We start from the raw sequence: 13,851 nt of genomic DNA, 5'->3' as shown, positions 1-13,851 counted from the left end.
GAAGGGAGTAATTTCTCAGTGCTTAGCTACAGCAGACGTGCGAAGTATCATTTAATATACCAGGTTAGGTACTGATCAATCTCCCCTTTGGTTTTCAGTGAATCTTGATTATTTCCCAATCTACAATATCAACATTTCACAAGCATCCTGAAATCTGCCTTAGAATTTGTTCTCTGTGTTGATCTCACAATTTTCAACAATCCAGTTATAACTCTGGGTTGATGATAATGGTAGAAAATTACAATCATTATTGTCTAAAACAAATATTTAATTCTGAATGAATTTTGAACTGGAAAATAATTTGTACTTTTCATTGAATTTACAGCACAGAAATAGGCCCTTCAGCCCACAATGCTCAGTGCTGAACTTTCACCCATCTACACTAATCTTACTTGTTCACAAGTGGTCTGCATCCTCCTATGCCTTACCTGTTCACATTCCTGTCTGAATGCCACTTAAACAGAGCACATATCTGACCACTACCTCCTCATGTTCCAAATATCAACCACACTCTGTGTAATCACCGACAAGAGCAAATCTGCAGATGCTGGAAATTCAAACACACACAAATGCTGGAGGAACTCAGCTGGTCAGACAGTATCTATGGAAAAGAGTAAACAGTCGACATTTCAGGCCTCACTCTGTGTAAAAAAAAACTTCCCTCCACTCACCTTAAACTTAAGTCTTTTTGATTTTGATACCCCTAGCATGGGGGGAAAAGCGTCCTGATTATCTCCTGGCTATCTATGCCCCTTATAATTGTATATTCCTCTATCAGATCACCTCTTCAGTACCTTCAGGGAAAGTAAGCCCAGTCGCACTAATCTTTTTCCATAAGTGAGATCCTCCAATCATTTCCTATGTTAATTTCTCATCAAGCCAGAACCAATGCTTTTGAATAATTAATCATTCCATTCTTGCTTTGTTAAGGAACCATAAGCATGGACACTACCAAAATAACGAGCACCTACAAAGTCATCACAAATAGTCCTGCAAGGATTTTCCTAATTGCAACAGAGCTAAAGCCATAGGTTGAGCTAAGCTGTAGTGCTGCTCTTTTCTTATCTGTTTTTAGAATAAATAGACAAAGAAATTATGCAAGTAGGTGTCAGATTTATTGATCAAATGATGAGAGGTGAACCAGCCCCCGGAATTCTATTTTTTTTCTTTCCAAAGATGCTGCCTGACAAACTGAGTGTTCCCAGCATTTTCTGTTTCAGGGTTGTTGTATCAGTTTCTCTTTGAGATATTGTCGCATGCTTGAACTCTAATCCTCTACTGAGAACACAGTAGAAGAAGGAGGTCATCTCACAGAGGTGCACTTCAACTTTAATTAGGCAATCAATAGATCAATAGCTTTGTTTAACCACTGTTTTTCATTCACAATCCGCACAAACTCCTTTTCAAGCTAAAATACAGAAATCAGGCTCAGGCTCTGTACCTGTTTTGGGCACGTTCGCCGGCTATGAACTGAGACCCAGTGGCTTACCAGTATCTGTGCTTGGAGGGTTAAATACGTCTGGGAATGATGTCACTGTCACAGGGAATGATGAAAAGCCTTTGCTGTTAGCTTCTATGCTGATTTTAAAACTATATTTGAGAATGGATATCCTAGAGATTTTTTTAAGAAACATAAACAGTGGTGGGGATATAGGGAACTCATAAAAATTGAATAGCAGAATCCCAACACATTACATAGCATCCTCAAATTACAACCGGTCCCACTCCTGACAACTATTCATAACCCACAATGTTCAAAAGTAGAAAATAAATGACAGCAAATGAGACAGGATCACAGAAAGGAGAACTAACAGAGAAGATGGGCCGCCAGTTAGCCTCACTGACTCTGCTCAGCACTCTGAGCTCTGCTTGGCTTAACTCAGCCCCTGATGGTTGGGACTTAGTGGGGTGGGGTGGGGAGAGAACCCATGCGGAAAAGTTTTAGTTCACTCCCACTCAGCAGAAGTTGCATGCAGCCTCACAGCAGCCAGCAGCTCATCCATCTGTCTCTGAAACATTCAATAGGTCTGTAGGTCAGGCTCTCGTAAACTGGAGGGGAATTATATTGTGAGCACCAGTAAATGTGGGGAAAATAATCAGGAATCTAAAGAGATGTTAAACTTAATAACAACCCATAATTATTTACATGGTTCATTGGCACCATGATTAAGACCTTCAACAGAACTTCCAAAATTAACGTACATTTTCATAAAAGCTTGTAAAGCAGCTTTAGCAAGAAATTTACACCTAGAATTTATCAATACATAGTGTATTATGAAATGTTAACCACTAACAATATATAATGTCAACAAACATAAGTGTGTAATATTATGGAATGAAATTTGCACTATGCTTGATTTACAGTGATTTAGGAATGTTAAATGTATGAATTTTCACCCCAACACATATTTTGTTGAAACAAACATCAGAGGATGCCTTTTGCTCAGTCTTTTCCATTTCTGAAATTCTAATTCATAAAAGATTTTTCATGAATATATCGCTTTCACAGATTGAGGAATCCTGTATTACAAACAATGTATGCTATTCATAAGTATGCGAGTCGTATATTGTAATCACCGTGTGAAATAGATCATTTTAGTGATATATTCATTCAAAGGACGTGGGCTTCGTAGGCTAAGCCAGCCATTTAATTGCCCATTCCTCGCTTCCTTTGAGTTTATGAAGCACTGCAATACTTGAGGTGTGGGTATAACCAAAATTACTGATAGCCTGTCCTGATTCAGCCTCATAGACATCTCACAAGGACACCACATAGCATAGTGGCTTTACTGTGACAGTGATTACTGATTGGGTTCGATTCTTGCCACTGTCTGTATGAAGTTTGTACATTCTGCCCATCACCACCTGGGCTTCCTTTGGGTGCTCCAGTTTCTTCCAAGGTTCCAAAGATATATGGTTAGATTTAGTGAGTTGTAGGCATGCTATGTTGAGCCCAGAAGCATGGAATCACTTACAAGCTGCCCCCAGCACAGTCCTCAGATTATACGGTGATTGACACAAAACTATACATTTCATTAAATGTTTTGATGTTCCAATGCACACCTGACAAACAAAGCAACCTTCAATATTTAATCACAGCCAGGAAAGTGCACCATGCCTCTACTTCCTCAAAGGCTAATGAAACTTAACGTTGACCTTCACCAATTTTTAATGATGTACCGTAGAGAGCGTCCTATGCAACACCACGTGGTATGGCAACTATTCTGTCCAATATTACCATACACTGCTCAGCCCATCATAGAAACCAGTCTCCAGACTCTGTCCATTTTGCTTGCTGCCTCAGTAAGCACAGAACATATAACAATACAATGCAGTGCAGGCCCTATTGCCCGCAAATTTTTCACCTACTCTAAGCTCAATCTAACCATTCCCTCCCATACAATCCTCTATTTTTCTTTCATTTAGGTACCTACTTAAGAGACTCTTAAATGTCCCTAATGTATCTGCCTCTACCACCACCCCTGGCCGCACGTTCTTTGTGTAAGAAACCTACTTCTGACATCTCCCCCTGAACTTACCTCCAAGCATCTCTAATTATGCCTATTTGTCTTAGACATTTCCACCCTGGGAAATAGTCTCTGGCTATCCACTCAGACTATTCCTCTTACCATCTTATAGGACCTCTGTCAAGTCACTTCTCATCCTCCTTCACTCTAATGAGGGAAACCCAAGCTCATTCAACCTTTCCTCATACGATATGCTCTCTAATCCAGGCAGAATCCTGATAAAACTCCTCTGCACACTCTCTAAAGCTTACACATCTTTCATATAGTGAGACAACCACTCCGTGCGGTTAAACGAGAGCTTTACAGAGCTGCAACATTAAAAGAGCCAAATAATCAAAGCAGCCTCTCCTCTGTCCTATCAGTCAGAAAATTCAAAAAACCTGAAAGCATGCATCGTCAGACTCAAGAACAGTTTCTACTGTTCTTATAAGATAATTGAACAGTCCCATAGTATGAGATGGACTCTTGACCTCACAATCTACCTCACAGCAGTCTTGCACTTTCTCTGTAAATAAAACACTTCATTCTCAATTCTGTTATTGTTTTCCCTTGTACTGCCTCAATGCACTTCACTTAAATGGTCAGTATGGACATCATGCAAAACAAAGTCTTTCACTGTTCTTCCATACACGTGACAATAATAACCTAATTTATGAATTTTACTGATACTGTTAGGATACCCTTCATGTCCTCCAAAGAGTGCTATGTCACAATGTGTGTATATTGAAGGCTTATGTTAGCACTTTGAGTGATATATTGTGATGATACACTATAACCATTCTACTGCATGTGTCTTAGGGCTTAGTTCATGGAACTGCTCATGTGTTAACCTGCAAATTGTTATTTGGGAGTGATGTGATAGAGGTAAGGGCAAGATAGCAAGCTGTTCAACACCAAGAATAATTACATTCCATGAGTTAAACCTTACCCTGATTGGCTGCTTGCGAAGATTCAGACACATTGACAGCCAACTGCCCACTGAAGGAATTGACACCCATCATCCCTGCGTGGACAGATGTGTTGCTGAGAGCTGGAAGTTGGTTGTGGTTCCGGGGAACACTGTACAGGGCCTCTGCAATGTCAGCTGCTCGCTTCAGGATGATTTCCTAGTAGGGATTTTAAAGAAAATGAAAGTTACGACTAAAAATCCAATAAAAATGTTGACTGTAATGATAAAGACATGTTTAAGGTAGTAATATAATGTGGCTTGAGAGAATATAAAAGTAGTTCTTTCTTATAAACACTTCTGCTTCTTTCTGTGTTTTGAGTCTAGTTTATGGAGGCCAGAGTGATTTTCAGCAACCTATTTCCCCTCCCAAACCTTCCCCAGGACAGGGGAGGAAGGCACAGAAGGATCTAAATATGGACAAACTGCCACCTTCCATTTTAATGAATCATATAAACAATTATTTCACCAGATGTATCACTTAGGACTCGTTGGAACTTAAAGTGCACTTTAACCCCTGACACTTCCCACATGAGAACACCAGGGACGAACTCTGTAAGTAGGTCCTCCATTCGATTCAACTGGACCCTTAAACAAGCACATTCATCTTCACTCTTCTGTCTCTTTTGACTGGCTCCATTTTCCCATTATTCTGCACTTCTCTACTGTCCAAGAAGCACCCACTAACTCCTTCCTCAACACCTGGCCTCTCCTCTTTAATTTGCATTGCTTCTCCACTGATGCGGGGTTTTGACCCGAAACATCAATGATTCTTTAACCTTCTGAGTTCCTCCAGCAAAGTTCTTTGTTGCTCCAGTTTCTTCCAGAGTCACTTGCATCTCCTGTGAGGCCACGCTTTTTGTTTCCCATCACAAACCTTGCCTCCTACTTCCTACCAGTCTTGAAGTAACCACTGTGTTGAGAGACTCAGTCATTGCTTGGAAATTGCCTGTGAATGGAAATTCCACAACATGAAGTGGCTGGGAGTGGAGTACAGAGAGATCTCCCTTGGCCTACTCCATCAGGCTGGAAATGTTGGACGTTTTTTTCCTATTCAGCTCAGGAGCATTGGAGCTTGAAGAGGAAGCAACATTAAGGTTTGCTAACTCAGGTCAGGACTGGGAGTGGAATACAGAGTGCAGAATTCTCCCTCCAGCATCCAATTCTCAGTATCAGCTCTCACCTGCATAGCATCCAAGAGTGAAGCAGTTATTACCTGATTATTATGTGGCATGCCATAAAGTGCCTCCACCAAGTCTGCCGCCCTCTTCAGTATAACTTCCTGTAGAAATAAAAGAGATTTCTTTCTTAGATCCACAATAGATTATTTACATTCATTCATTTTAAGCAAATCCACATGATGCAAGTGAGTGGTATGGGGTAGTTAAGTGTGGGAAGGTAATGGGATTTTCTTGACTTTATGTGAATGGCTGACCCAAACTTACCAATCCGGCAGTGTTTGAGTTAACTTAACTCACAGCATTGGCTGAAGCTGTCAACAGCTACCATTCATGAACTTATATCAACAGGTGCTGTGAAAGATCCATCAGACATTGGAATACCGGATAACTTCATTTATTCAATCAGGACTACTAGGGCTGTTTATCACTTAGAGGAGCACTGCTAAGATTAGTTAACTTGGCAAAAGGCTGGACTTTGGAACTTCTTGGCCATTCAGCTCATTGTTGACCTCTTTTACCCATTGGTGTTTGAATTCTAAGTTCAAGCCTTAATGAATGACTTCAACACAAAAGCTACGGTGGTGTCTCAGTCCTTTTCTAAGGGACAACAAGGGTTCCGCTTGTGATATGCAGAAAGTCATTCCTATCTGTTCCCTACATATGTTACACTGGACCTTACAGCACAGAGCTGTGGCAATTTGCTACTGAATCCTTTTAGCAATGTACTTACTGTACTTTTCAGTTAAATACACAAGTGCTTTAATCATACTCTTCTTCATGCAGTATTATATGTGCCTTTTTTTTTATTTGGAGCAAGAAGGCTGCGAGTGGAATGGCTAAGGATTTTCACAGCGAAGGTATTTTTCTACTCGGGGTAAAAGAGAGACAAGAATGCACAGGCGCATGACGTCAGCCAGTAGAGTGGGAAAAGTTTAAAAAGAAGACCACCATATCCAGCGGGCAGAGTTCGGAGCGGGCAGCGGGGTGAGAGGCAGCAGAGTGGTAGGGCTTTGGCAGTAATGAGATGAGGTAGGTTTACTTGTGTTAATTGCGGAAAGGAAATAGTATGTGTGTGAGGCCGGTTTTCTGTGCTCAGTGCAGATGTGGGAGGTCCTGGAGTCGCCCAGCCTCCCGGTTGGCCATATCTGCACCCAGTGTGTCGGGCTGCAGCTCCCAAGGGACTGCGTTAGGGAACTGGAGATGCAGCTTGATGACCTTTGGCTGGTCAGGGAGAGCGAGAAGGTGATAGAGAGGAGTTATAGACAGGTAGTCACACTGGGGCCACAGGAGACAGACAAGTGGGTCACAGTCAGGAGGGGGAAGGGGAAGAGTCAGGTATTAGTGGCTGCACCCCTTGACAATAAGTACTCCTGTTAGAGTACTGTTGGGGGGGGACAGCCTTCCTGGGGGGAAGCAACAGTGGCCGTGCCTCTGGCACAGAGTCCGGCCCTATGGCTCAGAAGGGTAGGGAAAGGAAAAGGAAGGCAGTAGTGATAGGGGACACTATAGTTAGGGGGTCAGACACGCAATTCTGTGGACACAGGAAAGAAACTCGGATGGTAGTTTGCCTCCCACGTGCCAGGGTCTGGGATGTTTCAGATCATGTCCAAGATCTCCTGCAGTGGTGGGGGGGGGGGGGAAGAACAGCCAGAGGTTGTGGTACATATTGGTACCAATGACATAGGTAGGAAAAGGGAAGAGTCCTGAAAAAAGTCTACAGGGAGTTAGGAAGGAAGTTGAGAAGCAGGACTACAAAGGTAGTCATCTCGGGAATTATGAGGCTATCAGGCAGGAAATTGGAAGCTTAAATTGGGTACAGTATGGAAGAAGTGTGGCAAATGTTCAGGGGATATTTGTGTGGAGTTCTGCATAGGTACGTTCTAATGAGACAGAGAAGTTATGGTAGGGTACAGGAGCAGTGGTGTACAAAGGCTGTAATAAATCTAGTCAAAAAGAAAATAAAGCTTACAAAAGGTTCAGAGAGCTAGGTAATGTTAGAGATCTAGAAGATTATAAGGCTAATGGGAAGGAGCTTAAAAAGGAAATCAGGAGAGCCAGAAGGGGCCACGAGAAGGCCTTGGAGGGCAAGATTAAGGAAAACCTCAAGGCATTCTACAAGTATTCGAAGAGCAAGAAGATAAGTTGTGAAAGAATAGGACCTAACAAATGTGACAGTGGGAAAGTGTGTATGGAACTGGAGGAAATAGCAGAGGTACTTAATGAATACTTTTCTTCAGTATTTACTATGGAAAAGGATCTTGGTGACTGTAGCGATGACTTGCAGCAGACTGAAATGGTTGAGCATGTAGATATTAAGAAAGAGGATGTGCTGGAGCTTTTGGAAAGCATCAATTTGGATAAGTCACGGGGACCAGATGAGATGTACCCCAGGCTACTGTCGGTAGCGAGGGAGGAAATTGCTGAGCCTCTGGCGATGAACTTTGCATCATCAATGGGGACGGGAGAGGTTCCGGAGGATTGGAGGATTGCAGATGTTGTTCCTTTATTCAAGAAAGGGAGTAGAGATAGCCCAGGAAATTATTGACCAGTGAGTCTTACCTCAGTGGCTGGTAAGTTGATGGAGAAAATCCTGAGAGGCAGGATTTATGAACATTTGGAGAGGCATATTATGATTAGGAATAGTCAGCATGGCTTTGTCAAGGGCAGGTCATGCCTTACGAGCTTGATTGAATTTTTTGAGGATGTGACTAAACACACTGATGAAGGAAGAGCAGTAGATGTAGTGTATATGAATTTCAGCAAGGAATTAGATAAGGTACCCCATGCAAGGCTTATTGAGAAAGTAAGGAGGGATAGGATCCGAGGCGATATTGCTTTGTGGATCCAGAACTGGCTTGCCCACAGAAGGCAAAGAGTGGTTGTAGATGGGTCATATTCTGCATGGAGGTGGGTAACCAGTAATGTGCCTCAGGGATCTGTTCAGGGACCCCTTCTCTTCGTGATTTTTATAAATGACTTGGATGATGATGTGAAGGGATGGGTTAGTAAGTTTGCTGATGACACATATGTTGGGGGTGTTGTGGATACTGTGGAGGGCTGTCAGAGGTTACAGCAAGACATTGATAAGATGCAAAACTGGGCTGAGAAGTGGCAGATGGAATTCGACACAGATAAGTGTGAAGTGGTTCATTTTGATAAGTCAAATATGATGGCAGAATATAGTATTAATGGTAAGACTCCTGGCAGTGTGGAGGATCAGAGAGATCATGGGGTCTGAATCCATAGGACTCTCAAAGCAGCTGCGCAGGTTGACTCTGTGGTTAAGAAGGCATACGGTGTATTGGCTGTCATCAATCGTGGAATTGAATTTAGGAGCTGTAAGGTAGTTGCAGCTATATAGGACCCTGGTCAGATCCCACTTGGAGTACTGTGCTCAGTTCTGGTCACCTCACTGCAGGAAGGATGTGGAAGCCATAGAAAGGGTGCAAAGGAGATTTACAAGGATGTTGCCTGGATTTGGGAGCATGCCTTATGAAAACAGGTTGAGTGAACTCGGCCTTTTCTCCTTGGAACGATGGAGGATGACAGGTGAACTGATAGAGGTGTATAAGATGTTGAGAGGCATTGATCGTGTGGATAGTCAGAGGCTTTTTCCCAGGGCTGAAAAGTTTGCCACAAGAGGGCACAGGTTTAAGGTGCTGGGGAGTAGGTATGGTAGAGATGTCAGGAGTAAGATTTTTATTCAGAGAGTGGTGAGTGCGTGGAATGGGCTGCCGGCAACGGTGCTGGAGGAGGATACAATAGGGTCTTTTAAGAGACTTTTAGATAGGTACATGGAGCTTAGTGAAATAGAGGACTATAGGTAAGCCTAGTAATTTCTAAGGTAGGGACATGTTCAGCACAACTCTGTGAGCCTAAGGGCCTGTATTGTGCCTTAGGTTTTCTATGTTTCTATGTTTGTAATTTCATTTTTGCATTAATTGCAATCATTTTCTCTAATTCATTTAATTTGCTGATATGTCCTTTCAGTGTAAATGCTCTCACATATAACCACTTGGTATATTCAGTGATCAACTTTTACAGATTTACAGCTGCCACATGGTCACATAAATAACACAAGCACATTAAGATCCCAATAAAAGTGAAGTAAGTGACCTCAATCAAGTTGCTGCTAGTTCAGGGAGAACTCCACTGAAGCAAAAGAAAACTCATTGAATTTTCTTATTTGAATTTTGGTTAAAATCCAGCAGAAACTCTTGATTTATTGAAATATTACATGCAAGCATGCCAGAACAATAGAATCTGAAAGCATTATGAATAAAAGTACAATCAAATGCCTGCACTACATTCGCATATATCAGTTATCCAGCTCTGATGAAAAATTGAAATGTTTTATTGCTGCATATAACTGATAGAACTTTACAGAACATTACAAATATTATCACTGACAAATTATGGGCCTTTAAAGTTTAAACTGAATCCTCAACATTTTTTTAAAATACGAGACTGCACAACAAACATGAAATAAGAGCCTACCCTACTCCTGGCCTTATCTTCTTTTCTGTGCCAGATCCCCATGGCCCTCTATCCTCAGATATTTCAGAAATTTATCAACCTCTTCTTTAAATATCCCCAATGATCTAGCCATCACAATCCTTCTGGAAGAGAATTCTAGCGATTCAGCACCCTCGGTGAGAAGAAATTCATATACACTTCAGTTTTATATCGTTGATACTTCATTTTATAATGATGTTCCTTAGTTTGAGTTTCTCCTAGTAATGGAACATTGAACATAGAAATCTCCAGCACATAACGAGCCCTTCAGCTCATAATGTTGTGTCGACCATGTAGTCTACTCTAGAAACAGCCGCGAATTTCCCAACTGCATAACTCTCTATTTTTCTGAGCTCTGTGTACCTAGCCAGGAGTCTCTTAAAAGACCCTATCATATCCACCTCCAGCACAGTCACCAGCAGTGCATTCCACACATCCCCTACTCTCTGTGTGGAAAAACTTATCCCTGACATCCCCTCTGTACCTACTTCCAAACATCTTAAAACTATGACCCCTCTTGTTAGCCATTTCAGGCTATCCACACAATCAATGCCTCTGATCATCTTATACATCTCTGTCAGGTCACCTCTCATTCTCCATCGCTCCAAGGAGAAAAGGCAAAACTCAATCAACCCATTCTCATAAGGTGCGCCTCCAATCCAGGCAACATCTTTGTAAATCTCCCCTGCACTCTTTCTATAGTATCCACATCCTTCCTGTAATGAGGTGACCAGAACTGAGCACAGTACTCCAAGTGGGGTCTAACCAAAGTCTTATATAGCTGTAACATTACCTCACAGCTCCTGAACTCAATCCCATGGTTGATGAATGCCAATACACCATAAACCTTCTTACACCATATGCCTTCTTAACAACACTGTCAACTTGTGCAGCAGCTTTGGGTGTCCTATGGACACGAACCACAAGATTTCTCTGATCCTCCACGTGGTCAAGAGTCTTCCCATTAATACTATATTCTGTATTCAAATTTGACCTACCAAAATGAACCACTTCACACTTATCTGGGTTAAACTTTATCTGCCACTTCTCAGCCCAGTTCTGCATCCTATCAATTTCCCACTGTAAACTCTGACAACCCTCCAGATTATCCACAGCACCCCGGACCTTTGTGTCATCAGCAAACTTACTAATCCACCTTTCTACTTCTTCATCCAGGTCATTTATAAAGATCATAAAGAGTATTGGATTCCAGAACATATCCCTGCAGAACACCACTGGTCACCAATCTCCATGCAGAATGCAAACCATCTATAACCACCCTTTGCCTTCTGTAGGCAAGCAATTTCTGGATCCACAAAACAAGATCTCCTTGGCTCCGATGCCTCTTTACTTTCTGAATGAGCCTTGCATGGGGAACCTTATCAAATGCCTTACTGAAATCCATAAACACTACATCTACTGCTCTACCTTCACCAATGTGTTTTGTTAAATCCTCAAAGAATTCAATCAGCCTCATAAGGCTTAACCTGCCCTTGACAAAACCATGATGATTATCCCTAATCAGATTGTGTCTCTCCAAATGCTCATAAATCCTGCCCCTCATGATCTTCTCCAACAAATTACCTACCACTGAAGTAAGACTCACTGGTCTATAATTCCCTGGGTTGTCTTTAATCCCTTTCTTGAACAAGGGAACAACACTTGCAAACCTCCAATCCTCTGGAACCTCTCCCATCCCCATTGATGATGCAAAGATCATTGCCAGAGGTCCTGCAATATCCTCCCTCGCCTCTCTCAGTAGCCTGGTATATATCTCAACCGGTCCCGGTGACTTACTCAACTTAATGCTTGTCAAATGTTCGGCACATCCTCTTTCTTAATGTCTATATGTTCAAGCGTTTCGGTCCACTGTAAATCATCCCCACAATTGCTAAGGTCCTTTTCCCTGGTAAATACTGAAGCGAAGTATTCATTAAGTACCCCCACTGCCTCCACTGATTTCATGCACACATTTCCACTATCACACCTGATTGGTCCTGTTCTCACATGGCTCATACTTTTGCTCTTCACTTACTTTTAGAATGCCTTAGGGTTTTCCTTAATCCTGTTTGCCAAGGCCTTTTCATTGCTCCTTCTAGCTCTCCTAATTTCATTCTTAGGCTCCTTTCTGGCAAACTTGTAATTTTCTAGAACTCTATCAATACCTAGTTTCTTGAACCTTGATCCTTTCCCTTCTCCAGCTCTGTATCCCTTTTACCTTTCCAGCTCTTAGCTTCACCTCAGTCCCTCCAGTCTTCTCCCATCATTTCACATTTTCCCTTCCCCCTCCTACTTTCAAATCTCTTACTATCTTTCCTTTCAGTTAGTCCTGACAAAGGGTCTCAGCCCGAAACGTCCACAGCGCTTCTCCATATAAATGCTGCCTGACCTGCTGCATTCCACCAGCATTTTGTGTGTGTCTCTTGAACCTTTCATAAGCTTTTCTTTTCTTCTTAAGTAGATTTTCTACATCCTTTGTACACCATGTTTCTTAGACTTTCCCTGCATCAATGGAATATATCAATGCAGAACACATGCAAATGTTCCCTACACATTTGCCACATTTCTGCTGTGCATTTCCCTGAGAACATCTGCTCCCAATTTCCTGTCTAATAGCATGATATTTCCCCCTACCCCAATTGAATGCTTTCCAAATTGTCTGCTCCTACCTGCTTCCAGCACTACAGTAAAGGAGATAGAGGGATCACTACCTCCAACATGCTCTCCGACCGAGAGATCTGACACCTGACCAGGTTCACTTCCCAATACCAGATCAAGTACAGCCTCTCCTCTAGTCGACTTATCCACGTGTTGTGTAAGGAACCCTCCTAAGTACACCTAACAAACTCCACCCCATCTAAAGCTCTTGTTTTAAGGAGATGCCAGTCAATATTAGGAAAGTTAAAATCTCCCATCACAACAACTCTATTATTATTGCACCAATCCAGAATCTGTCTCCCTATCTGCTCTTCAGTGTCCCTATTACTACTGGGGATTCTGTAAAAAACACCCAGTAGAGTTATTGCCCCCTTCCTGTTTCTGACTTCCACCCACACTGACTCAGTAGATAATCCCTCCATTACTTCCTCCTTTACTGCAGCCGTGGCACTATCCCTGATTGGCAATGCCATGCACCCACCTCTTTTGCCTTCCTCGCTGTCTTTTTCAAAACATCTAAAGCTTGGCACACTCAGCAGCCATTCCTGACCGAGACATCCAAGTCTCTGTAATGGCCATAATGTCACAGTTCCACGTATCGATTCACACACTAAGTTCATCCACCGCTTATGATGCTCATTGCATTAAAACAGACACATCTCAAACCATCAGGCTGAGTGTATCTTTGCTCTAACATCTGCCTACCCTTCCTCACAAACTCCCTACAACCTGTCTCTACTTGTGCTCCAACCTCCCCAGACTCTGCCTCTTCAGTTTGGTTCCCACCCACTTGCAAATCTAGTTTAAACCCTCCACAGTAACATTAGCAAACCTCCCTGCCAGGATATTGGTCCCCCTCTGATTCAAGTGCAGCCCGTCCTTTTTGTAGAGGTCACACCTACTCCAGAAGAGGTCTGAATGATCCAGAAATCTGAATCCCTGCCCCCAGCTCCAATCCTTCAGCCACACTTCCATCCACCACCTCATCCAAGTTATTATTTTAACCTTTGCTTACTTTAATCTT

At 42.3% G+C, this 13,851-nt stretch overlaps 1 protein-coding gene across 5 annotated transcripts in view; it reads right to left on the bottom strand.

Moving 5' to 3' along the window:
• ebf1a (EBF transcription factor 1a) overlaps nucleotides 1-13,851 on the bottom strand; it is a 468,633-nt gene that overhangs the window by 28,938 nt on the left and 425,844 nt on the right. For all 5 annotated transcript variants that reach the window (XM_059989982.1, XM_059989983.1, XM_059989985.1 and 2 more), the window contains 2 exons: nucleotides 5,690-5,755; nucleotides 4,456-4,633 (listed from right to left, as the gene is read on the bottom strand). In XM_059989982.1, coding sequence (XP_059845965.1) covers nucleotides 4,456-4,633; nucleotides 5,690-5,755 — 244 coding nt within the window. The remainder of the gene's footprint in view (nucleotides 1-4,455; nucleotides 4,634-5,689; nucleotides 5,756-13,851) is intronic.

Source organism: Hypanus sabinus, chromosome 15 (assembly GCF_030144855.1).
Source record: "Hypanus sabinus isolate sHypSab1 chromosome 15, sHypSab1.hap1, whole genome shotgun sequence".
NCBI lineage: Eukaryota > Metazoa > Chordata > Chondrichthyes > Myliobatiformes > Dasyatidae > Hypanus > Hypanus sabinus.
This window is presented reverse-complemented; position numbering and strand designations above follow the sequence as displayed.